Source organism: Phoenix dactylifera, chromosome 15 (assembly GCF_051530095.1).
Source record: "Phoenix dactylifera cultivar Ajwa chromosome 15, Ajwa_hap1_PhDact_Kaust_v1.1, whole genome shotgun sequence".
Taxonomy (NCBI): Eukaryota; Viridiplantae; Streptophyta; class Magnoliopsida; order Arecales; family Arecaceae; genus Phoenix; species Phoenix dactylifera.
The window spans coordinates 24,398,719-24,423,232 of record NC_143204.1 but is presented as its reverse complement, the minus strand read 5'-3'; the positions used below and the strand labels follow the sequence as shown (position 1 = coordinate 24,423,232).

At 37.0% G+C, this 24,514-nt stretch overlaps 1 protein-coding gene across 6 annotated transcripts; it reads left to right on the top strand.

Annotated features, from left to right (window-relative positions):
- The first annotated feature begins 129 nt into the window (after positions 1 to 129).
- LOC103711528 (pantothenate kinase 2) lies at positions 130 to 24,203 on the top strand. Of its 6 annotated transcripts, none has more exons than XM_008797701.6 (24): positions 130 to 410; positions 850 to 1,135; positions 1,418 to 1,630; positions 2,504 to 2,565; positions 4,279 to 4,395; positions 6,858 to 6,977; positions 7,056 to 7,150; positions 7,237 to 7,330; positions 8,854 to 8,985; positions 10,536 to 10,648; positions 10,910 to 11,102; positions 11,633 to 11,844; positions 12,196 to 12,240; positions 12,365 to 12,413; positions 13,000 to 13,082; positions 15,621 to 15,737; positions 17,364 to 17,427; positions 19,158 to 19,304; positions 19,484 to 19,642; positions 21,636 to 21,719; positions 21,863 to 22,057; positions 22,180 to 22,251; positions 22,662 to 22,803; positions 23,901 to 24,203. In XM_008797701.6, exons 2-23 carry the CDS (start codon positions 886 to 888, stop codon positions 22,773 to 22,775), a joined length of 2,730 nt encoding a protein of 909 aa, XP_008795923.4. In that variant the 5' UTR covers positions 130 to 410; positions 850 to 885; the 3' UTR covers positions 22,776 to 22,803; positions 23,901 to 24,203. The 6 variants fall into 6 exon arrangements, with proteins under 6 accessions (XP_008795923.4, XP_088567740.2, XP_008795924.4 ...); XM_088711614.2 differs by having other exon boundaries at positions 164 to 410; positions 4,286 to 4,395; positions 23,453 to 24,126; XM_008797702.6 differs by having other exon boundaries at positions 168 to 410; positions 23,453 to 24,126.
- Positions 24,204 to 24,514: the final 311 nt, after the last annotated feature.

Sequence of the window (24,514 nt, the reverse complement as noted above, 5' to 3'; positions counted from 1 at the left end):
TTTCGACCCCCTTTTTAACAGATCAACCACATATCGTTAAACGGACGGCAGCAAACCGCCTTACGCAACAAGACAAAATCCCATTACTAAAAAGATTTTAATACAACCAACCACAAAAAAAAAAAAAAAAGATTTTAGGTTCCTACCAAAACGCCATACGTTCGATCAACCAATCGTCGTCGCGATCCCGTTCTCCGCACTCTTCTTCCCGTCTCTCACCTACCCCCCGACGCATCTGTGGACCCTAGGATAAGGAAACTTCCTTTCTTCTCCTAATCTTTTTTTTTTTTTTTTTAATTTCCTCCTTTGACTCTAAAGCCTCGACATAGAAATTGTTTTATCTCCCGATCCCTCCTCCATACTTTGGAAATTTCTGCTACTTTGAGCTCTAATTCCGATCCAATATCTGGGTAAGAAGCAATTTCCGGATCCTTTCATTGCTTCTTTTCTTTTGATTATGAGCCATGCATTTATTGGGTTGTCGCCGTCTTCGTGCGTCAATCGGATTGATTTGTGGCTTTGGTTCTTATTCTTGATTTTTTTTTAAGTTAATTTTAGTTTATCAACGTTTTTCTATTTTGTTTCTTTGCAAAAAAAAAAAATAATAATCTTGATTAGGGTAGACCCGATTTTTCACTATTTTTTTCTTTTTTATGGTTTTGATGTTGCTTAAATAGTGTATGCGGGAAAAGCACGTGTTGTTTTTGTGGATCGTGTTCTTTATTTCAAGCAATTTTAGTACAGTATAACAACTGGCGGTTTTGGGACAGATTGAGGTTTTTTTTAATGATTTATTTTCAAGAAATAAAACTTAACGAATGACTGATGGAGTGATGGTTGATGAGGCAGTTGGAGTTAGGCAGGAGGTAGAGAGAGGGGGAATTAATGGCTGGGAGTCCCAACAACAGCAACGAAATTGACAATAAAGAAGAGAACTTGAGGGAATGTAACAAGGAGGAGGAGGCGGTGAAGGAGATGGCACCGGGATCGTCGGCTCCGATTCATCGATCGAGCTCACGGCCGCAGCTTGACGTCAGTGGGGCTGCAATACAAGGCAACTTTGAGGAGCGGAATCCGACAATCCTGTTGCCCAACCAGTCGGATGACATCTCCCACTTGGCCCTCGACATCGGAGGTCTGTTCTTCTATTTACTTTCTAATGGTTTTGCTGCTCTGTTTAATTTTTCTGAGGGACATGAATAATCTCTGTTTGGATAATGTGCTTCAGGCATATTTAGTTTGGTCGGAACTGATATTTTCTTTTTCCCTCTCCTTTTTCCTGCCTTTACTGGACAAGAGATGGATGAGGGGTGGATGTTGTTTCTTCAAGTGATTTGTTTCATAAATTTATCTATATCCAATTTATCACCTTTCAGATATATGAAATCTCTGTCTCATGATAAATTTCTGGTGCTAGGGTCTCTGATTAAGTTGGTTTACTTCTCACGGCATGAAGAGCAATCACTTGATGATAAGAGGAGAAGGTCCATAAAAAAGAGGTTTGGAATCTCTAATGGTAGCAGGAGGAGCTATCCAATTCTGGGTGGGAGGCTCCATTTCGTAAAATTTGAAACGGGGAAGTTGAATGAATGTCTGGATTTCATTTCATCCAAGCAGCTTCATCTTGGAGGTATGTGCGATAACTTTCTTTTTAATATATTAGGAAAGGCCTAGAGGAGGGCAGGCTTTAACCAAACAATAAGGTTGCTCCATTGTAATATGGGGTTCAAGACACGGATATAGCCTCTTTGTGCATGGGGTTGAGGCTGCGTAAATCTGACCCTTCTCAGACCATACAATGGCAGGAGCCTTGTGCATTGGCATGCCCTTTTTTAGAAAAAAAGCCTAGAGATGTCTTGAACTTGAGTAGGTTATCGAAGTACCGGTAACAAAATCAGAACTAAAATGAAAATACTGCATCTTTTGAAGCCAAAAAGAAAGTTCCAAGCAACTATTATGTCACATCACCAAAAAAAGATCAGCAGTATAAAAGATATGACAACTAATAGCCAACTTGGCAAGCTAATCTAGTGGTACATCTTTTGATCTGAGACTATGTAGAATAGAAACAAAAGATTCAGCAGTTTTAAAACTCCCTGGTTTGCATTCTGCCAAAAGATTCTGTTTTGTTCTTCTGGCCATGATGTAATTGACCCTTATTGGGCTGAGATAGACCAATTCATAGCTAATAAAGGGCTATCTTGAATTCCATAGCAGAACTAACCAAACAGCTATCTTGGGTTCGTTGCTATGAACTGGTTTTTGGACTGCCCTACAGAAAGTGACATCACCCATCTATTTGATTACACATTGATACCTTCTTCACTTTGTGTGAGTGTCAGGTCAGGAGAGGGTTTCAGCACCTTCTGTGTCTCTAAACCTTATGATTTACATTTGTTGCTTCACTAACCTCTCATGTATCTCAGATGCCTTTCATGATTTTATAAGATTGCTAATTGTTGTGCATTCTTTTCTTATTGATTAGTCTTATTCTATATGATAGGACTTGATTCACCATCATGGCGTTCTGGGACTAGACCTGAGGATAACGCAATAATAATTAAGGTAAGTAACAGGGAGACGAGATGTAACTAGCATCCCCCTGAAAAATCTTATGATGAATCGAGCTTCTATTTTGTTGTTCAATCTTTACATGCATATATATGTACATAAATACATACATGTAGTATTTATGTACTACCTACATATGGACATAGGTATCTGTATACATACAGCCATATGCATCTTTAGTTGCAGTTCTCTAGAAGCTTGTAACATATATGCATTCATACATGCATACATACATTCATACATACACACACATACATACTTGTTATGTAGATTCATGCATGCATACATATGTATGTACTTACGCGCGCGCGCGTGTTTGTTTAGCATATTATATATATATATATATATATATATATATATATATATATATATATATATCTTTGTGTGTGTACATGTGCATTGTTTATACATATTCATATGCATATATGTAAACAGACATATGAACACATGCACACACGTACAAACATTAATGCATACATATTTTCATCTTTAGTTGCAGGTCCCTGGAATCCTGTAAATATGGTTGTTACTGTGAGAAATTCATGCATTATAATGTTAAGTGATGATTACTGCATGTTTACAATTGGCACAAGAACTAACGCATTGATAGTCAAAGGTTCCAACTCTCTGACCTATTCTCTCATAATGCTATGTCGAGAAAATTAAACCCCAAGATTGCACTATTAAGTCTATAGTGAATGATTCTCTCTAATGCGAGTAACATTTTAAGAGAAGCCCTGCATACTTAGAAAATTGATTAGAATCTTGAGGAAGATATCTTTAGCTGCTTTTGTCAGCATCCTCTGTAAGTTGGTGAACAAAATATAGTGATACCCTTGATCCAACAGTGAAGTCAAGTAACATGAAATAGAAATAAATTACTTTGCTTTGAGGGTCTTGAGGACTTTCTGGAGTAAGAACAAAGGCAGGATATGTACCTTCAAAGAAGACTGATTCTCTTGTAGCGTCAGAGCAAATCCAAGATCTATAATTCCCAAAATGGAGATTTATAAATTAGGGAGAAAGGAAAAAATTACTATTTATTGCCTAATGTTGGTCTGGTTCGTGATTTGATTAGTGAAGATCTGATGTGATGGCATGTTAGTTCCCATATAATTAAGTTCTAACATGATTCTTAATATATTTACTAATCCAAGAGAGATTCTACCTTTCTGGAATCCAAAGGTAATGCGATTTCTTTTGTAATGCATGGAATCTGCTCTGATTCACAACAATTTCTTTTTTTATCTATTGGACTCTTGTGTCTTGGTCCCTCTCTCAACCTTCACCCCTGCCAACTAGGATGAGCCCCATGTCCATAAGCTTGATGGATGATGTCACAAAGCTTACTCAAAAATTATGTTTGCCTATCATTTTGAAATTACAATTCAGGAATATTTAATTGATGTTTTTCTTGAAAAATTGTATATGATTGGGATGCAACTGTCATGCTAAACTCTATGGATATTTACACTCTCCGGTTTTCGACATCAATGGTCAATAGGCATGCTAACTTTTAAGGTTCATTCATGTTATCTTTGTCATTCTGTATTTGATGTCAATGGTAGCAGTTTTTTTATTTTTAATGCACTTGTGATGCTTCTTGCTGCATGAACTGCGATGTCTTGCTACTCATAATTGATAGACTGCTTACTTCAATGTACATTTGGGTTATACTGGTCTTGGTAATTTAGATTCCATGAAAAGGCAACAGGTGGTGGGGCATACAAATTTGCTGATGTCTTTAAAGAGAGACTTGGAGTTAGTCTTGATAAGGAAGATGAAATGGATTGTCTTGTAGCTGGTGCTAATTTTTTGCTTAAGGTATGTTTTTGCCAACTTCTGCTCTTATCGGTTTGTATTGTGGGCCTTGTTTCTAGGAAATCAGAGAAAAAAGTGATCATACAATAAGGGGAGATTTAGATGCTTGACTTTTCTAGTTTGTTAATGATATAACTTGTAATTCATACTTGATTTCTCTGATGTGATTCCTCAGGATAGAAAAAAGCATGAATAAATTTTCCTCTTCTCACTGTATCAGAATATTTAGGCCCGTTGATTGCATTTTGTTATACTGTAGTATATTGGTTTGTTCATTAAGGCCAGTCCAGTGGCATGCCATATGTATATTACCTCTTTGCTGGTGTGTTTGAAACTTTGATTCTTGTACATCTTGACAGCTATTATTGTTGAATGCCATGAACATGTCTACGGCATGACCATTGATGGACCCAAAAGTACAAGATGCTGATATAAGCCTCTTAAAGATAGTAGTAGAGAAACCTCCAACTCTTTGGAATTATAGTTGAAAAAAAAAATTATGGATGATATATTGGTGCCAGAAGCACACTATTTTTGTTTGCAAGGAGTTGAACTGAAGTTTGAGAACACATTAAAGTGAATGCAAACATTCATCAATTACAGAGACTATGCAACATGTCCGCTTATGGTTAATTATACCTCTTGCATATATTGTTCCACAGAGTTTATTGCGATATCATGTATATCCATTAACAATGTCACACATTTATGATATCCCATTCATCTTCCATTTTTTGGCAGAGTATAGACCTAGGAATGCTTGGTAGGTACTGAGAATTTGAAGGAATACAAGTTTTTAAAGTCCTTCTGCTAATAAATGGATTGGTGGGGAGAGAAGCAAGATAATTTTTGACTAGTTATAACATATGACACTATATTTTATGTGTTCTATGCATGGAAAGATGTGATTGGACAACCTTGTAGCAAGTCATTTACCATGTTTAAAAGAGGTGTAAGAATACAAGTTCAACGCCCAAGTTGGCAAGAGGAAAATGGTGACAAAAGAAAAAAAAGGAAAATCTTTATGTGGATTACCATGCAACCAGGCATTTTAAAATTCGTGCTCTTTTTTAGTATGAGATACTTTCATCAAGGATGCAAATACAAGCTATAAAATGTTCACCAACAGACATATTTACCCAATCAATATTTGCTAAGGATTTGAGCTCTCTGGCTGAGAGGAGGGTGAAGGGAGAAGTAAACAAGAAAAAGTTCCATAAAGATATTGAAGGATGTGGAAGGAAGTTGCATAATGTATAGAGTGTAAAGCATTGATCAGTTGAGACCGCCCATAAACGTATGCTTCCTAGTGGATCTTCAACTGGCTAACTATCAAGACAAAGCCGTGACTGAAGTGCTATCCAAATATGAGAAGTATGAATGCTTGTCAGGAATACTCAAAACTGATTATGTTACTGTTGTATGTCTACTGCAAAACCAGTGGCCTGAAGAGCGAAACCTTGAAACCTAGAAATAAATGGAAGGTGCTCCAAGATCCTTTCCCGCCAATTTACACTGAAAGTGTTTCCACAAACTATTAGTTAGAAGATTAGGTGACAAGTGCATGTTTAATAAACTACAAATTGCTCCGTGTCTACACTATCATCAATGATTTCCAGGAAACACTGAAAATATGCACAATGAGCTTTGAATTAGAAATTGGCACCATTGGGTGACATGGTATGCCATACTGTACTGAACCGAGCAATATGAGGCATACTGTATCGTACTAGTTCGGTATCAGTATATGGTATGGAAGGGTGTATCGATACTTGGTAGGCTGAATCGGCCTCGTACCGAAATAGTGTACCACATGCTAGGTGATAAACACTATGGGGATATGTTAAAATTTTAGACGATACAGTGATAGGGTGGCACTGATATGGAGCCTAATACCGAAACGGCATACCACTTGCTAGGTGATAACACTATGGAGCAAGATCCGCAATCTCGATGCCGGGCACCGTTTTGGTACCTTGTTGGTTTAGTACAGTATGCTGCAGTACGAATTCTCTACCGAAATAACTTTCTAATCATTTTTCTTAATTTTTATCTCTCTGCGCTCGATACAGGTCGGTACGCTTTGGTTTGGGTATGCCTCGGTACAGGGCGGTACAAGGCTTGTACCGACTCGGAGTTGAGTGTCATACCGCTATGGTACGGTATGCCCTGTATCGAGCGGTATGGGGCAGTATGGCAAACCATGCTATGGGAATATGTTAAATTTTAGACGACAGTTAAAAAAAGCCCTTATAGATATCAACATGAAATAAGCATACAATTATGCATAGTCTTGTGGTTAATGGATTCCAAAGACCTTAATATGTTAACTATATATTGATCTGATTTTCTTCATATTTTCTTTTATTTTAGAAACCCCTGAGAGAGAAAGAGAAGAATCATAGGGAATGCTAGCATTTTGTAATTGGAGATACACTTTAACATAATTATGCTGTGTTAGACAGGCAATCCGCCATGAAGCTTTTACACACATGGAGGGCCAGAAAGAGTTCGTGCAGATTGATCATAACGATCTGTTCCCCTATCTTCTTGTTAATGTCGGTTCTGGAGTTAGTATAATTAAGGTAATTTTTGTTCCTTTCCCTTTTTATTTCTTCGTCTTCATATGGGAGATGTATTATCCTGTCGTCTGCTTCATTTAGGTGGATGGGGATGGAAAATTTCAACGGGTTAGTGGGACTAATGTTGGTGGTGGTACTTATTGGGGATTGGGGAGGTTGTTGACGAAGTGCAAGAGGTACTTCTCTGTCTTCTTTACATATTATGCCATACAAGTAAGTGATGGCCCTTTATCCTTTTGCTGATATTTATCTCTCATTACAGCTTTGATGAGTTGTTAGAGTTGAGCCAGCAGGGAGACAATGGCAATGTTGACATGCTTGTTGGAGATATATATGGTGGTATGGACTATTCCAAGGTATTTTATGCACTTTATCATCTTAGCCTTTTTTGATTCTTAGCTAGGTTATCAAATAATTAATTTAATAGTAAATTAAATTTTATTTGTTATTTTGCTATTATTATTTAAAATCATGGTGATTGTTAATTTATAAAATTAATTATGATATTTTATTATTTATAATCTGATACATCAAACTTTGAGGTATTTGATAGTCATATGCCCTTGATTAATTAAGCTTAGACTTTAATACTATCTTTTATTTTTCACAATGTTGCATGAGGTGCATTATTAATTATCTCAGAAAAATGCCATTTATGTAGCTATTGGACTTGACAACTTGCAATGTTGTCTCTCTCTTCCTCTTTCCCCCGTCTGCCCTCTTCTCTAGGCCCATAACAAATTGGATTCTGAACAGATCGGGGGTGGTTTAATCTGATTTGTTGACTAAAGACCTAATCTTGATCTGATCTCAGTAGTCCAATAGATCATCAAGACTTTGACTTGATGTGGAATATCTGATCTATAATCTGAACCCTATTTACTTGCTGGGTTAGTATTATGATTAGGGTTTTGAGATATGAGGAGGATAGAATGGTGGAGCAGCCTAGGAGCAACAGTTGTGTTTTTTTCGCAGGAGGCAGGTTGGGGGGGGGGGTGCTCTTTGTTTTCTGTAATCTTTCCCCCATATGCTTTCAAACATTACATATTTCTTACGTGATGCTTCTAAGCTCCATGAAACCTTTTCTTTTTCCTCTGTCCAAAGAACTTGCCGATCTTTAATATATTTTTGAAGTTGATAGTGACCATTTATTGGTACACTAAAATGAAAGGACTCTCTTCTCCTCATCATGCTTTTGTAGACTCCTAATTTTGCTATTTTGGTGTCTCTTTTGTCCCTTTATCATCATGGGTTCTATAGGACCACATGTTAAGATATTTTCCTAAGATTCCAGGCTCAAACTTAATTCTTTTACTACCTATCCTTTTTGACAAATCATACAATTTAACACTTGCTTGGTCACTCAAATGCATGAATATCTTCTGTACTCTCAAGGTGATGAATTATGTTTTTTTTTTTATTGATGATTTCACTTAACAGTTTACATCTTATGCATCACAAGCCTGTGGTGTATAGCTTTTACAGGCTCTTTGCCATGGGTTCGTTGGGGGCAGGGGATTGTTGGATTGATAATAAAATGCATACAGTTGTATGATGTTGGTACATACATTTTTAAGTTCACCAGTTACAGGTGTTACTTTGTGCATATATCTGGGGTCTCTATTGTCAGGATGCATTTGATTTATGACTTTATATTATGCTTTGTGTATAGTGAAGTTGATGCATTGCTTTGTCCTTCGAACTTGCTCCTTCTGCTGCAGATATATAAATCTGGCTATCTTTGAGATGCTTCTTTTCTTAGGTTCTAGTTTTATACTTTAGATCACTTTCAAGCTCATTACATTTTATTACGCAAACTGAGACTTTCTTTTCAAAAAATAAACAATACAGTGTATCTAATTATTCTAAATGGTGGTAGATTGGGCTCTCGGCATCAACCATTGCCTCTAGTTTTGGAAAGACAATTTCAGAAAGCAAGGAATTGTTGGACTATAGACCCGAAGATATCTCTCTCTCCCTCCTGCGAATGATTTCATATAATATTGGGCAGGTAAGATCTCTTGAGTTGTTCTATTGTCAGTAAACATTATCATGACAGAACCATATATATGAGCATAAACTTTTCTTGGCGTGGATCAGGATATGCTTGAGTCAAATGCATTTTTCTGTTCAGTATGTCGGCCTTATTTTGACTTCTGAGTCTGGATGCATAACCAGAGTTATGTCTATTTCTGTGCGTGATGTAAGCAAACTCACTGTTTCATGCTATGTTAGGTCTTATTTGTTCCATCATGAATCAATTTTTTTACAAGGGGCACCTAAGTCAACCAGATGCTGACAAATGAAGAAAAATATGCAATATTATGATGAAATCAACCACAAAGCTTTTAAAGAGAACTTTCTTAATATTTATTGACAAGAATTCATTGTTTTCGCAAGGCTTCTACTACCTGATTGCATGGTCTGCTGAACCTTTAATAAACGGACCGGTTCGGCCCGATATAGACCGGTCTGGCCTGAAACCGGTACCCGGACAGTGTGGATACGGTTCCAACTGTCCGGGTACCGATTCCAGCTGTTTTTGGGCTGGTACCAACCAGTATGCATGCGTACCGATTTCATACCAGCCTGTACCGATGCGAACCGGCCTGTTCGCACTGGTCCCATTTTTTCTTTTTAACCACGGCGCGCGCGCGGTGGTGTGAGAGCGCATGGCTCGAAAGGGCCACGCGCTCCCTCGGGACAGATCGCACCGCGCCGGTGCGCTTTCACGGTGCGCGGGCGCGATTCCTCGCTCTGGGAATCGCCCCGTGCACGATTCCCTTGCCCACGCTGCCCTGCGCAGGTCCTAAATGCGACTCTGTGGCCAGCTCTGCCGCGTCTGCGCGTCTGGGCGCGTCCATGAACCAAAAAAAAATAATAATAAATAATATATATATATATATATATATATATATATATATATATATATATATATATATATAAACAAAGACCGGTTCGTACCGGACCGGTTCCGGTACGAACCAATTTCGAACCGGTCTGGTAGGCGACCGGTATGCCTACCAGTACCGGTTCAGCGTACCTTGCCTGATTGTCTAATTTCGTTTTCAGTCTAAACCCATAAACTTCCAGGGGATTAGTTTGGGCTGGCCAGTTTTGGGAGTTTCATCAGTTTTGAAGGATCAACCAAAACTGGCTGAAAGTACTGAACTCCCAAAACTGGCCGAAAGTACTGAAAACCATGACTTTTTGGATCACAGTCAGCTGAAATGGATTGATTACAGCTGAAATTTTGAATCTTGTCTTCGACCAAAAATATAGCTTTCAAGGGAAACAACAGTATCTGATAACTGTGATTACTGCAACAAATCTTAATCATCTCAATCTGGGAAATTATTAGTGATTTTACCTGGTGGTCTAACCTTCAATTTCTATGGATTTGCAATTGTGGTTTTTGTGCAGATAACTTATTTTGGTTGTCTTGGATTAATTATATGTGTTCTCTCTATATCTCTCTCTCTCCTCCGTCTCCTTCCCCTGCCCTTCTAATCTCATTTGTATGCATAACCTTGCTTAACTCATACCGTTTGTATATGACAGATCTCCTACTTGAATGCGCTTCGCTATGGGCTCAAAAGGATTTTCTTTGGAGGATTTTTCATTCGTGGCCATGCTTATACCATGGACACTATTTCTTTTGCAGTGCATTTCTGGTAACTACTAGAAACATAGTGCTGCTTATGCTTCTTGTGACTTGCTTTTCTTTGAATTTTGTGGCACGGGATGAGCGTTATCAGTTATCACTGTTACTGTCAGCATATAATTGTGTTTTCCTGATTTTCCTTCTTGTTTAAATGATTTTAGTTTCACAATCCACTCTAAAAATTAATTAAAATCATAAGGATATATTTTAATTTTTTTCAGTTAAATTGTTTCTGCTCATATACTTCTGCTGAATATTGACCTTTTCTTAGGTCCAAGGGGCAGGCACAAGCCATGTTTTTGCGCCATGAGGGCTTTCTTGGAGCTCTTGGTGCATTCATGAGCTATGAAGAGCACGGTCTTGATGTCTTGAGGGCACATCAATTGGTGGAACGGTTCCCTATGGGAGCTCCTTATGTCGGGGGAAAGATTCATGGTCCTCCTCTAGGCGATCTGAATGAGAAGGCAAGAATATAACTTCATCATGTGGTGGACAATCTATATGTACTCTCACATCTTTAGTGTATTTAGCATGGAGCTTCAAGTTGTCTACTTGCACATCAAATGCATTTAGATCATTGCTGCACTTAATCTATGTTACAGTTCGCTAAATCGTAGCTTTACATGAACCCCATATAGATTCTGTTATTTCTGCATCAATCATAAAGGACAGTCAGCTATACCGCTACCAATCAGCATTTGTGAAAATCAATAAGATTTAGTAATATGTCTGGTCAGAGGCTATTGTTCAGAAAACTTAAATAAAAAGCTTTTCATTTATTTCAAAATTTGCTTTTTCACATACCTAATACAGCTGCAAAAAGTGGGTTTGCGCAGCTTTATGACTTCGCTAAATTGTTAGACACTACAGAGTTGTCACTGTTTGAAATTTGGACATGTTTATTGTGAGGAGTTTGCTTATAAAAACAATTCCATGTCTTTGCTTGTCTTTTTTAACCAGTAGCATGAGCATGATAACTGCATTCTCTTTGCAGATATCTTGGATGGAGAAGTTTGTGCAGAAGGGTACTGAGATTACAGCTCCTGTCCCAATGGCCCCACCTGGAACTACTGGTGTGGGAGGTTTTGACCGACCTTCTTCCAGGGGCAATACCTTGAGATCAGATGCAAGTGCTGCATTAAATATCGGTGTTCTCCATCTTGTACCCACACTGGAGGTGTTTCCTTTGTTGGCAGATCCTAAGATGTAAGCAGCTACTAGACCAGTGTTCCCGTTCCCGATGCTTTATCAGAATTATTGGCAAGCATTTCGTGCTAGAAATATTGTTTATATATGAAGTCAATATGTAATATTCGAGGAGAAGCTTTCTGCCTCAAGCCATCACCAATTACGAGCAACTCAAAACACTTCCCTTGACCCTATCATTAAAAATCCTCTTTTCTTCACTTCTATATCAAACTAAAATATACTCTTATGCTATCTAGTCCCACCATTCATGTCTTTACATGGGATCTGATATCAAGGCAAGTTTTTTGAGTTAGCATCCAGTTGTTAATTATCTTAAGCAGCTTAATTTATTATGATTTTCATTTGCAGGTATGAACCCAACACTATTGATCTCTCCGATCATAGTGAGCTCGAGTAAGTTACTTGGATTCCTTATCTCCTTATCATTGGTTGTTCTGCATACTTTTGGAAAATGATGCTCAAGGTGAAACTTTCATTGATGTCCTCTATACTTATATGTTACTATACCATGCTGTAGGTTTTGGTTTATGGTGTTATCTGAGCATTTGCCTGACCTTGTTGATAAGGTATGAACTTGAAAACTGTACCTTTTGATTAGTGTAGAAAAGGGGAGCAAAATAGAAAATTAGTGTAGGTTTGCCTAGCACATTTAATAACATTATTATTGGAAGTACCTTTGAATTTCGGTTGCATTGAACTGATTCACAGTAGAATACCTGGGGTCATTCAGTTGGCTTGAAGGCACATGCAGATAACAAGAATATGATTTTTGTGTAACCGCTTTTCTGGTTTGAAGCTTAAAATTAAAGTTTAATTGGATTGCAGGATCTGCACTAGAAGGTGAATTGCAGATATCAGAAGAAGATATATCCAAGCTAGGATTTACATATTTTGATTAATGTATCCAAACTTTATGTAGTATCATTTGGCTCCTCATAATTTGTAAATCTTCAAGTGCACATATTTATTTAAGATTCTACTAGTTCAAAATATAAAGATCATTGTCTTCTCAACTTTTCATTGGAACCATCATGCTAGTGGAATTTTCCATTTTTCTTCCTAATAAATGGGGGTATAAATGTCATCCTTCTTTTATTGTTACTCAAGGAACAAAACCATTTACTAATTTAGTGCTTATCCACTATCTTGCAGGCTGTAGCAAGTGAAGGAGGCACTGATGATGCTAAAAGAAGGGGAGATGCATTTGCACGTGCCTTCTCAGCTCACTTGGCAAGGTAACATGTTTTTTACAAATATTCTAAAATTAATATCATCACAACCATAATTTCAAATGTTGGTCCATGCCAGTCCTTGCCGGATAGCATGTATCATGCCAAGCTAGTGATGGCACGTACACAAGTTGCCATAACATTTATTTATTTATTTTTGAAATATCTTTTCAAGTAACAAAGAGTGGGCCTTGGTGCAGCAGTAAGGTTGCTCTATCATGACCTAGATGTCACATGTTCGAAACATGGAAATGGCCTCTTCCCATGCGGGGGTATGATTGCATTCATCTGACCCTCTCTAGATCCCCCTGTAGTGGGAACCTCATGCACTGAGACACCCTTTTTATTGTTTCAAATAACAAGCATATTAAGTTCTTTCCTTATTTGTTTTGGCATAGCACATGCGGTGGTCGTATCTAGCACATTGACCGGCATTGGCACTAGACGAGCTCTTGATGAAACAATTAGGATAGCCCACATGTTACATACCTTTAAATGGGTGCATCTAGTAAAGAGCTAGCATTCATGGAGAGTAGGTATGAAGAACCAGAATATGGTGAGATTGAAGCAGCCATAATGTTGATGCACTAGAAGGTAGCAAATGGCAAGTAGATGATGAGGTAAGGTGAAAATAGATGACACTCAAAGTTGAGGATGCAGCGGAAATAGATTCTAACACCTAAGATATCACTTTTTAGTGTTACAAAAAAGATGTGCGCAGATCAAAACAGTTAAGATAGCCCCACATCACATACCTTTAAATGGGTATATATAGTAGAGAGTTACAGATTCATGACAAGTAGGTATGGAGAGTTACATTATAGTGAGAATGAAGCAGCCATAATGTCCACAGAGCACTAGAAGGAAGCAAACAGTAAAGGGACTGGTGGGCAGGCATGAGCATTTGAGATATGGAGACCAAGTGTCAAATACTTGTCTTCCAAGAGCTACAAATTGTAAAGGATAATACTCTAGTTTGCCAAAAAGAAAATAAGATTCAAGGAAAGCTTAAACAGATGTAACAAAGATTCAAGAGTTATGATAAAAACACAAGCAAGAAAATATTGGCAAGGATTAAATAATGATCGCTATACTACTCTCAAAAGAGAGCCTATTAACACATAAATAATGGCTGGAGAGGGCAAGTGAAGGGGAGAAAGAAAAAGGCAAAGAAGGTCATAGCTATCTATCTTGGAATAGTGTCTATGCTAAAAGAAAGACATTTTTGAAGTGCTGTTGTTTCAAGCACTATCTTCAGATGCTGGATATTGCCGAGTTGAATAGCTGAATTTGACAACTATTTGGAAACTATCCATAGGGATGTTAGGTGCTTAGAAACAATCCAGAGCCAATTTATGTCCATAATGATTAGAAAGACCATCACAAACGATGGCTTGGGTGGAACCTGGCAATGATCTGATAGGCTGGAGGCAGCAATATCAAGGAAAGAGGGTTGTCAGATGCCTCAACAAGAACTTCCATAGGCAACAAACTCTCAGCCTCCAGCATTGGTTTTAGAACCATTACGACTGTGGAGTGGTCTGATACCTTGTAACATCAGAAGCAGAAAGATCTGGAATGATGCACATGCTGAGAAATTTGCTATGACAGTAGGGCATGTCCCAGCATAAACAATTAGGTAAAACCATTGACCCCTGTATAAGACCAACATGAGGCTTGATGTATGTCTTCCCATCAGCTTCCAAAATGGATGAATGTCTACAATATACAGAGCTCATAAAGGTTCTCTTCTCCCATACCATGTCAAGAATGAAGTTCTGTATAAGCACGCACATATCTGGCTCAGATCTCCATTTTACCTCTTCTTATCCAGGTTTATAGGGCTCTTAAAATGGTATTTGGTTTTTTATATTTTTCGTGGTTTGTGTTGCTCTTGTGGAATTCTATATTTCCCCATATTGCATAAGCCCATGTTCTCAAAAGCTAGGACAAGGCTAGATGGTTATGGTTACTTGTAGTTGTAGTACAATATATGGAACCTCCAATCTGCTGATTTAATGAAGTTGCAATCAGACTGGTATATCCTAATGGAAGCTCCATATGTCTAAAAGTTGCACTCTCACATACCATCTAATTCACGGTCCAATGCATTATTTAACTCTTCTGTCATATATAGTCCCTTAAATATGATATAAGCACTAAATAAGGTATTTCAGGAGGCTGGCCTGTTAACAGTTTAACAGAAATAGGATATACACTTTTATATCTGGGATTGCTATGGATTCAACTAGTCAGGTTAAAGTCATATAGCTCATACATCTTATGCTCTTTAACCTAAGGTGCACTAAACAAAGTTGCTGGATGTGTTTTTTTATTTTCTTCACCTGGTATGCTTGTATAATTAGCAATTTAATTTTGCAAAAGATTTCCGCATGCTGATTTCATGCTTCTAAAAGAAAGCATTTTATGACATGAATCCTTCTTTATAATTGTAAGTTTAATATGAAAGCAGCCAATAAACATTATTCTTCTCAATATTATCCACAAATTTTCACCTGTAATGTTATTAACACCTTGTTATAGGTTGATGGAAGAGCCTGCTGCTTACGGGAAGTTAGGCTTGGCCAATCTTTTGGAGCTAAGGGAAGAATGCCTGCGGGAGTTTCAGTTTGTTGATGCCTATATTACTATCAAACAGAGGTTAGTTAGGCAGAACGTTATAGAAGGAAAGTTGATATTCTGTATTTTGTTGAACTGTTGCTATCTGTGAATCTACCTGATGCTAAATGGAGTAATATTTGTCTTAAGGGTAAATATTCTAATAAAAGATTTTTATAGCAATCTGTACTAGAGTTGGCCCCATGTGATGCATGTGGAATGACTCGGGTCACTGGTTGTGCACGATGGTATTATGTCGGTGAGAGAAACAAAATATAAGCTAGCAGTTCAAAAATAACTTAAAAAAAGTGGAGTCGAACTCAAGGTGGATTCACTGTTTCCGAGTTTATAGTGCATATGGAGATGTTCATAAATTATGAGTAGATTCCACTAAATAATCGATAAATATCACAAAGAATGTTTGGTTACACCATTCTAAAACAGGTATATACTAATAGCCACACCTGTACAAAAAGGGTCACTTGTGTTGATTCTTACAAGATTCTATCAACAAGGATATAAATCGCATGGCAGACACCAATGCTGCTAATTGGCTGGTATGGTACATTATTCTACTGGCATAGTGTACCAGCTAGTACCAAATAAAAGGGTGTAAAAATGCATAATGCTCAGTACCTCGTGGTACAAGCTTGGTTTGCGCTTGTTTGGGGTGGCTTAGGCCATTTCAGCCACTTTACCCATGATTCAGTCGGAGGAGTTGCCTAGTATTGGTTCCTAGCTTCTACATCGCTGGTGGTACAGCCCAATATCTGAATCCTTGCAGGCAAACCTTAGGGTTTTAAAAATATTTATTGTTTCTTTGAAACAAGATCCTGAAATTATCAGTCATGCTTGAAGATTTTGAAACCTTGTTCTCATTAGGCATCTTGGTTTTTTTGGGTAAGTCCTTTAAATGATAAAGCTACAATTTCATGAGTGATGTTTTTTAAATCTATCATTATGACAATGAGGGGGTGCCAGTCTCTTACATTACCTTTTCATTAAATGCATAAAAGATGTGTTGGGATTTGAAGTAGAGAGGATGGTCTTATCCTAATTACCGAATGCAGCATTTGCCAGCTTGGTTTTAAGGTCCTAAAGATAAAGGTGGGAACATGTGATTGTGATATAACATGTGTTGGAGGCGTGGAAGGTGAGAAATAGGAGTTCTGTGTTGTTGGAAAGAAAGACCTGTTCATTAGAATATATTTCACTGTTATTTTTTGAGCTCTATTCGCTTTATAGTTGTTAAAATCTGTGATGTGAAAACTTTAGCTTGAGGTCAAGGAATTAACAAGATGTGATCTCTTGGTAATTGGCTAGTTGTTCATGCCCATTATCAGGACCAGCCTGTGCATTCTTTTTTCTTTGAAAAAATAGAATCTTCTTTTCTAGCTTAATGTGTTCTGTTGTATTTATCTGAAGTATAGAATATATATATATATATATATATATATATATATATATATATATATATATATATTCTATAAAATTAGCGAACTGGCATTATGTAGTGCCATGTGGATCAGCATTGTGCTCCCATAACTATACATTTGCAACACATGCAACTGAATTTTAATATCTTCATCTCCATGCTCTGGCATCAGACTTGGAGCTTGAGCACATGCATATGATCTGATTTCCTGACCCCTTTTTTCCATGGTCTAGGGAAAATGAGGCTTCTCTTGCTGTTCTACCAGACCTTCTTATTGAGCTTGATAGTATGAATGAGGTATGTGTGGTGACATTAAATCCTTATACTTCAAATTTTGTTATGATTTCTCGATGGGTTATTACTTGTTAGAGAAAAAGGGTTACCTCTTCTATCTGAGTTGGCCTCTTGTTGGTTGGAGACAATACATTTTCAAATTGTACAGGGAAATTATAATGCTTTTGTTTCCTTTGCTACCAAGTTGATGATAAGTATTGTACTACAGCCAAACACTCATAGCCAACATTCACACTAAGGCTCTCTTTGGTTGCTAATAAAATGACAGAGAGGAAATGAATTAAATGCATGCGAACTAAAATTAAGAATTTTCCACTATTTGGTTAACTAAGAAATTGCATGAAAATCTGTGGAAAGAGCGATTAGGATGTGGGTAGTTTGTTCTTATCCGTTGCTATATGTTTTTTTTCCCCAAATTCACTACCTAAGATAGAATACTTTAGGCCCCTGACAGAACATGTTCCCCTGTTATTTTCCTCATTTTTCTCTCCTTATTTTTTTTTGGATTGCCAAGCACTGGAAAAGAGGCTTCCCCTCTAGCCTTCCTTTCTCACTTTATCATACATTTACATATCTAGAATGATACTGGACTGAATAGTATAGTTGCATTACCAAGGGGTGGAAGAATATAAGCGTACATGCTTTAACTTTTAAGTACTGTTGGAGACTTGAGGTACTTTACAAACTTTTCAATAGAGCACCAATAAGGATTTTTAGGTGTTAAGACCTAAAAATTTTAGTAAACAAAACATAACCTGAAAACTTTATTGTTTAATGGCATTTGATCTTAATATAATAATCTTACTCAACATACACATGGTGATCCAACCACCAACCTGGAATAAGATTGTATTCAAGGAAGCTGCTATTGGTAAATGCTATTAGATTTGTAGAAACTCTCATGAATGCAGTTTTCTAATTATTCATCTGTGAACCTTTTTCCGCATAACAAATAATTTACATTGCATAGTGTAAATCTTATAGGATAATTGAGTTTGAATCTTTTTCTAGGAAGATAGGTCATCTGATTTCATTGATCCTACAAAAATTTCAAAGGGGCAACAAAAATTACAAACCTTTATCAATTCTAAAATATATTGTGACAACTGCTCTGTTATCACCTTGAATTCAATCTAGAATCGTGTTGGAAGCATGGCCTCCCTGTTATCTTTCTTTAGTTAGCCTTGTGCTTGGCAGTTTTGTAATGTGCACGTATATGACATGCCTCATCCCATCAATACATGTCTGATGTTCTATTCCAACTTCAGCAAATATTAGAAACATGTAGGATAGGAATGCCCTAGATACACGAGCCCTAGAGGTGCCACCAGTCTACTAGGTGAACTTGCTTTCATGCTTTAGTTTGCAACTAAATGAAACGTTTACATATTTCTGTGATTTTCATCAGCACATGTGGTTTAAAACCAACATATGGCTATAGAACATTTTGAATGCAACTCGTGTTTTAGCTGAATAGCATGGCTATATGAAATAAAAGATCATGAAACACTTCTTAATTCTTGTTTCATCAACATATTCTTGTGTATTAAATTTGTTTTACTCTCAACTTATAGCATTATCTCAATAACTTTTATTCATCATTTAACAGGCACATGCTCTTAAATATGTACCCTAGACGACTAGTAGGTAAAATAGAGGCCGCATGGTGATAATCCGTGAAGATTATTCCAAACTGTATTATTGACTAGTTCAAATATTTTACTGTTTCACAGGAAGAAAGACTGCTTGCTCTCATCGAAGGTGTTCTTGCTGCAAACATATTTGATTGGGGATCTCGTGCTTGTGTTGACCTTTACCACGAAGGAACTATAATTGAAATTTATCGGATGAGCCGCAAAAAGATGCAACGACCCTGGCGGGCAAGTTCTTATAGAAATAAAAATCTCCTGTCAAAACATAAACTTAACAATTACAGTTGACAGTTCACATGTCATTTCTCTGCTAGTTCCTTCAATTGAATGTATAACTCGTTTTAACTTTTGATTAAGATGACCATGTTTTGGCCATTGATTCAGCTAACATTGCTCAATTCTATTAGGTGGATGACTTCGATATGTTTAAAAAAAGAATGCTTGGTTGTGGAGACAAGAAACCCCCACCACATAGAAGAGCATTGCTCTTTGTGGATAACTCAGGTGCTGATGTTGTTCTTGGAATGCTTCCATTAGCTCGAGAGCTCCTTCGACGAGGAACAGAGGTGAGTTAAAACTAGTTGAGATAAATTCTATTTTTTTTTGTACACAGTTGAGAGAAATTCTAATTACTGACCTATTGAGTGCATCATCTTTCTTCCCTATGGGCTAATGCTGCAACTGTTGATGGAGGAAAAGGATCTAGCACACTTAATTTATGAGAAATGCAATAAAAAGTAATAGGATATACAATGATCATATGCCCCTCAAATGCATGCAACTAGTCTATGTAATTGTGAAGAACTTTCTGAGTAAATAACAAAATTATCCTCTTGCAGCATGCAGTCTAATTGGATAAATCCATAACTATAAAATATTTCTTCATGCTATAATGTTTACGTCAAGTGTTGCATTTATCAAAAATGGCTGCTTAAACACTGCAGCCGATAAAGTGGAGTTTTGGTGCCTAATCATTTACTCAATTACTCTAAACATTAGTAACTGTCTTAATTTGCCTAATCATTTTATTGGAAAATAGTTTGCCCAATGGTTAATACATTTTATTTTAATCTAATGATTAAAGGAAGTTTTGCATATCACACTAAGGTTCCACTTTTGGAAATTTGGCTGCCATGTTTTTTATTTTTTGCAAGAGTGGCTTAGTTTTGAAATTTTTCTTGGACACTTTTTTACCTTAGGCATTACAAATATACTGCTGCCTGTGAATGTGCATTACACATTAGCCAAATATTTGCATTCACTATCGAAAAATTGTACCTTTATATAAATAATACGTGCATTCACTAACAAAATATGTACTTTCACTATGAAAAATTTCTGGTTGGATCTGCTTTAACGTATTGACTGGAGTTTGTCCACTAGTGGCTAGGGACAAAAGCATCAAAAAAAATTTAAGCTAAGCCATTCTTGGAAAGAAAATAAAAGTGGTCCAAATCTATAAGAAGGAAAACAATGTGCAGTGTTTTTGCACAAATTCCTGTGATTAAAATAATGAAACATGATGTAACAATTAAATTCTGTTTTCTATTTAAAGTTGCTTCCTTCTAAGGTAATTATCTTCTAGATTATTAGACGTAAGAATAACCAAGTATGCTAGGAAAATAGGGGAGTTGCCTCCCCTCCCCCCCAAAAAAAGAAAAGAAAAAAAAAATGCAAAACCACCCACGCACAATCTTTTTCATCTTGTTTTTCATTTGTTGTTGCTATTGTTATTCTATTCCCATTTGTATTAATCTTCTGCCCTTTAAGCCTATACTTGATAATACTCGATGTTGGTAATAATGGTCTGCATCTTATTCATTTAATGAAAGCTTCTAATTGGTGAAGTCACAATGCTTAAACATTTATAACTAATATATTTATTCTGAATCTCTGATATTACAAATGAATTTTCTAAGTAATACTATAGAATAGTTTCTTCAAGTATATGAAATTGCTTGAACACTTAAGCATTAGAGAGTGCCTTACAACTGCCTTAACTCTTTTGACAACTATCTGTACATTTAAATAGATAGTGAGATACATTGTACTAAAAATCTTGTCCCACTTTACCTGGATATGAACCTTATGCCATTTGTTGCCTCGTTTTCACCTGACAGGGAACATTTTTAGGACACATTATGCTGGTTTCCCCATTTATATGTGTTGTCAAACAGAAAACTTTTGACAAAACAATCATAACCACATTTGGTGCCTTTCATCCCTCTTTATTTGTTCTCACTTGCATTGCTAGTTTGTGTAAAAACTATCAGGACACAATGAAAGCCTGCTAAATGAAATGTGTTTCTGTTGCATACTGTGATACTGATTGCCAAGGATCACGATTTGCTTTAGACAAATTTACTCCTGCAGAAGGAACTAGTCATTGATTGATTGACTTGATCAGGTTGATTTTTGGTTTAGTACATTATTATAACCATATCCAATCATCTTGAGCAACTCATAACTGCCATGAACTGACACCTCTCTTGGTAAGCTTCATGCTAGATCTTAGAATTGTCAACTCAAAGCAGATATTAATATATTCATTCCATGCAGGTTTTTCTGGTTGCAAATTCCTTGCCAGCTTTAAATGATGTTACTGCCAATGAGCTTCCTGAAATTGTAGCCGAAGCTGCTAAGGTATGCATCAAAACTCAATGGACAACTTGGCATTTGTTGATGTTTTATGAAACTAAGTATCTTCCAATTATTTTGAAAATTTTCCCCATAGCTCCAAAATTTGACATTTGCTTTTCTAAATCACTTTTTCTCTGGAAAAACAGCATTGTGATATCCTTCGTAAAGCTGCCGAAGCTGGAGGGCTGCTTGTGGATGCAATGGTTAGTGTAGAACATGGACTGGTAGATAATTCAGCTTCTGTTCCCCTTATGGTTGTTGAGAATGGGTGTGGGAGCCCATGCATAGATTTCCGGCAGGTCAGCTCAGAGCTTGCTGCTGCTGCAAGAGGTGCAGATTTGGTACGAACTTCAAACATTTTTCATGAAAGTGCCAGAGACTGTACTTCCTTTCATGTCATCTCTATGATTGCTTGTAATTTGTTTGTAAATTACTAATATTTTAACCGTCACCTCTGATGCAGATAATTTTGGAAGGCATGGGTCGAGCTCTACATACTAACTTCAATGCCCGTTTTAGGTGTGATGCTCTGAAGGTATGGTTATACTGCACAAACTATGATGAAATAATCTTTATTTACCTTGTAGAACTTGTTGACATGCTATTATTTTTTCAAGCTTCGTAGAAGGCTATGGTAGTCTAACTGGCCAAAATATCACTTTGTAATAATAGACCATGACTCAGTTAATTGTTGTATGCGGAAGATTGACTGTCCAATCAACAAGCTCTTCCCTTGATCATTGATCTTAACTTAGGGCAATCAATGGCGATCCATGTAATATTATCTTATAATGCAGCACTTATGCCTGATTATCATGTTGGCATGATCAATCTGGGTCATGGATACTTTCATATATTTTTCTGCTATTGATCAATCTCTCCTGTGCATCATTTAACAGAGTTGGTACTCCAATAGCAACATAATTTAAGTTGTCTATTTTTCAGCTTGCAATGATGAAGAATCAGAGATTGGCTGAAAAGCTGTTCAATGGAAATCTATATGACTGTGTCTGTCGGTTTGAGCCTGCTGGAGAACAACAACAACACAACTTCAGCTGATTTTGTAACACTTAAAACTTATTATCTGGTAAGATCATTATATTTCATATATTAAAAAAAATATAAACCATGACTAGCAATGGTGATAGCTTATATACTTTTCACCATTTTCTTCATTTTAGAAGGTAGACCCAATAAGATCATGACTCTTCAAAAGTTCTCTCATTTTTGTCCCGGTTTTGTGGTGATCCCTAGTACTAGGGAATGTCAGATTTTCATTGCACCTGACTTGCTATCTGAAGTGACTTTCTAGTACCCTTACTGTCGGTTTGACCATGCTCGTCCTATGTAGATTAGTTATGCTCTTTACTCCTTGCATCGTGGATCTTTTTTGTGTTTAAAACCTTTTTATTGCTTTTATTTCCAGTCCATTTACCCATGTCAGTCTTGTGTTTCTTTTAATTCTGAACATGCAATATCTTCACTAATGCTCCCAAATTTGCCTTCACTATGCCTACTATGTAATAGTCATCTGGAAAATACGTTCATTTATGTCCCAGTAGCTCTAGGAGCACGTGCTAGTAGGTTGCAAGAATGCACCAAAACCTCTGTAGCGAGCGATGGCATAAATATCATGCTTAATATAGAGCATAACTTGTAACATACATGGTATTCGTATTGTGCACTGCTAACTATGCATAGACTTGTCGTGGTAATTTAAGGTTTCTTCTGTACAGCCCATCCAACACCAAGCCTACAACTCATGATGGATTATACACCAGGATGTATCCCTTGAGATACCACAAATCCATGGGAAGAACAAACATAGGATCTGTGTGAAGACATTCCCAGCTATAATATGGTCCAAATCTCATAACACTTCCATTTTTCTGAGCAACCAATTTGATTGTGATGTCCCGTATCTTATTTTTGGGGATCGTCGCATACATAGCCTTTGCTCTAATGAGAGACAGGCCTCAAATTTTGAAAGGCCTTCAATTCTCAGAAAAGCATGGTTCGACCAATTGTCATTCTTGTAATTGCACCTTCATGACTTATCTATCTCCGCGCTGATAATATCATTTGCCTTTGGCATATTTTATTGCGTCTTGTTTCACTTGAGCTAAAAACTTGATGTATTTATTTTGATGAATGATATATCAAGAGCTAATTTACTTTTTGCAGCTTCAGTTCTGAATGAGCTATCTGCATCAGAGGTTGCTGCTTTAGCTTTGAAGACAAAACAGCTCATATATAATAAAACAGCTATCCAGTTTTGAAGCACAAATTTTTTATTTCTTACACATTTAAGTTGTAGAAAAACAAGGATGTGGCTTGTATTTCTTAAGATATAGTATTTGCAGAAAGATCAGGGTCCAGTAATAATTTATAATTTTGCTTTCACATAGAAGTTATGGCCTAGACTTTTGCCAGCAGAAGCCTCAAGTTCTAAAAATACTAAAGATATGAACTACATTTTCTGTGATATGATTCAGGATATTTTTTCTGTTGTCGTCAGTTGCAAGGAAACCAAATGGAGGGGATTTAGCGCACGCCTGCATGTCTGAAAAATGTTAAGAGGACGAAAGAAAAGGTAACTAGCATGAGATCAGTCCTGTTGTCTCTCGGTGTTCCATTGAAATCCATCAATAAGGCGGTGTGTGGGTTATGGTGCTGCAAATGAACTTGGCTGTTCGCGGGTTTAGAAACTAGTTCATCCGGGCTTCATTAAGCCAGGTCATATCACATCTTAAGGCTTTTGAGCCTAAAATATTTTTTTGCCGGTTTCCTTGCAAAAG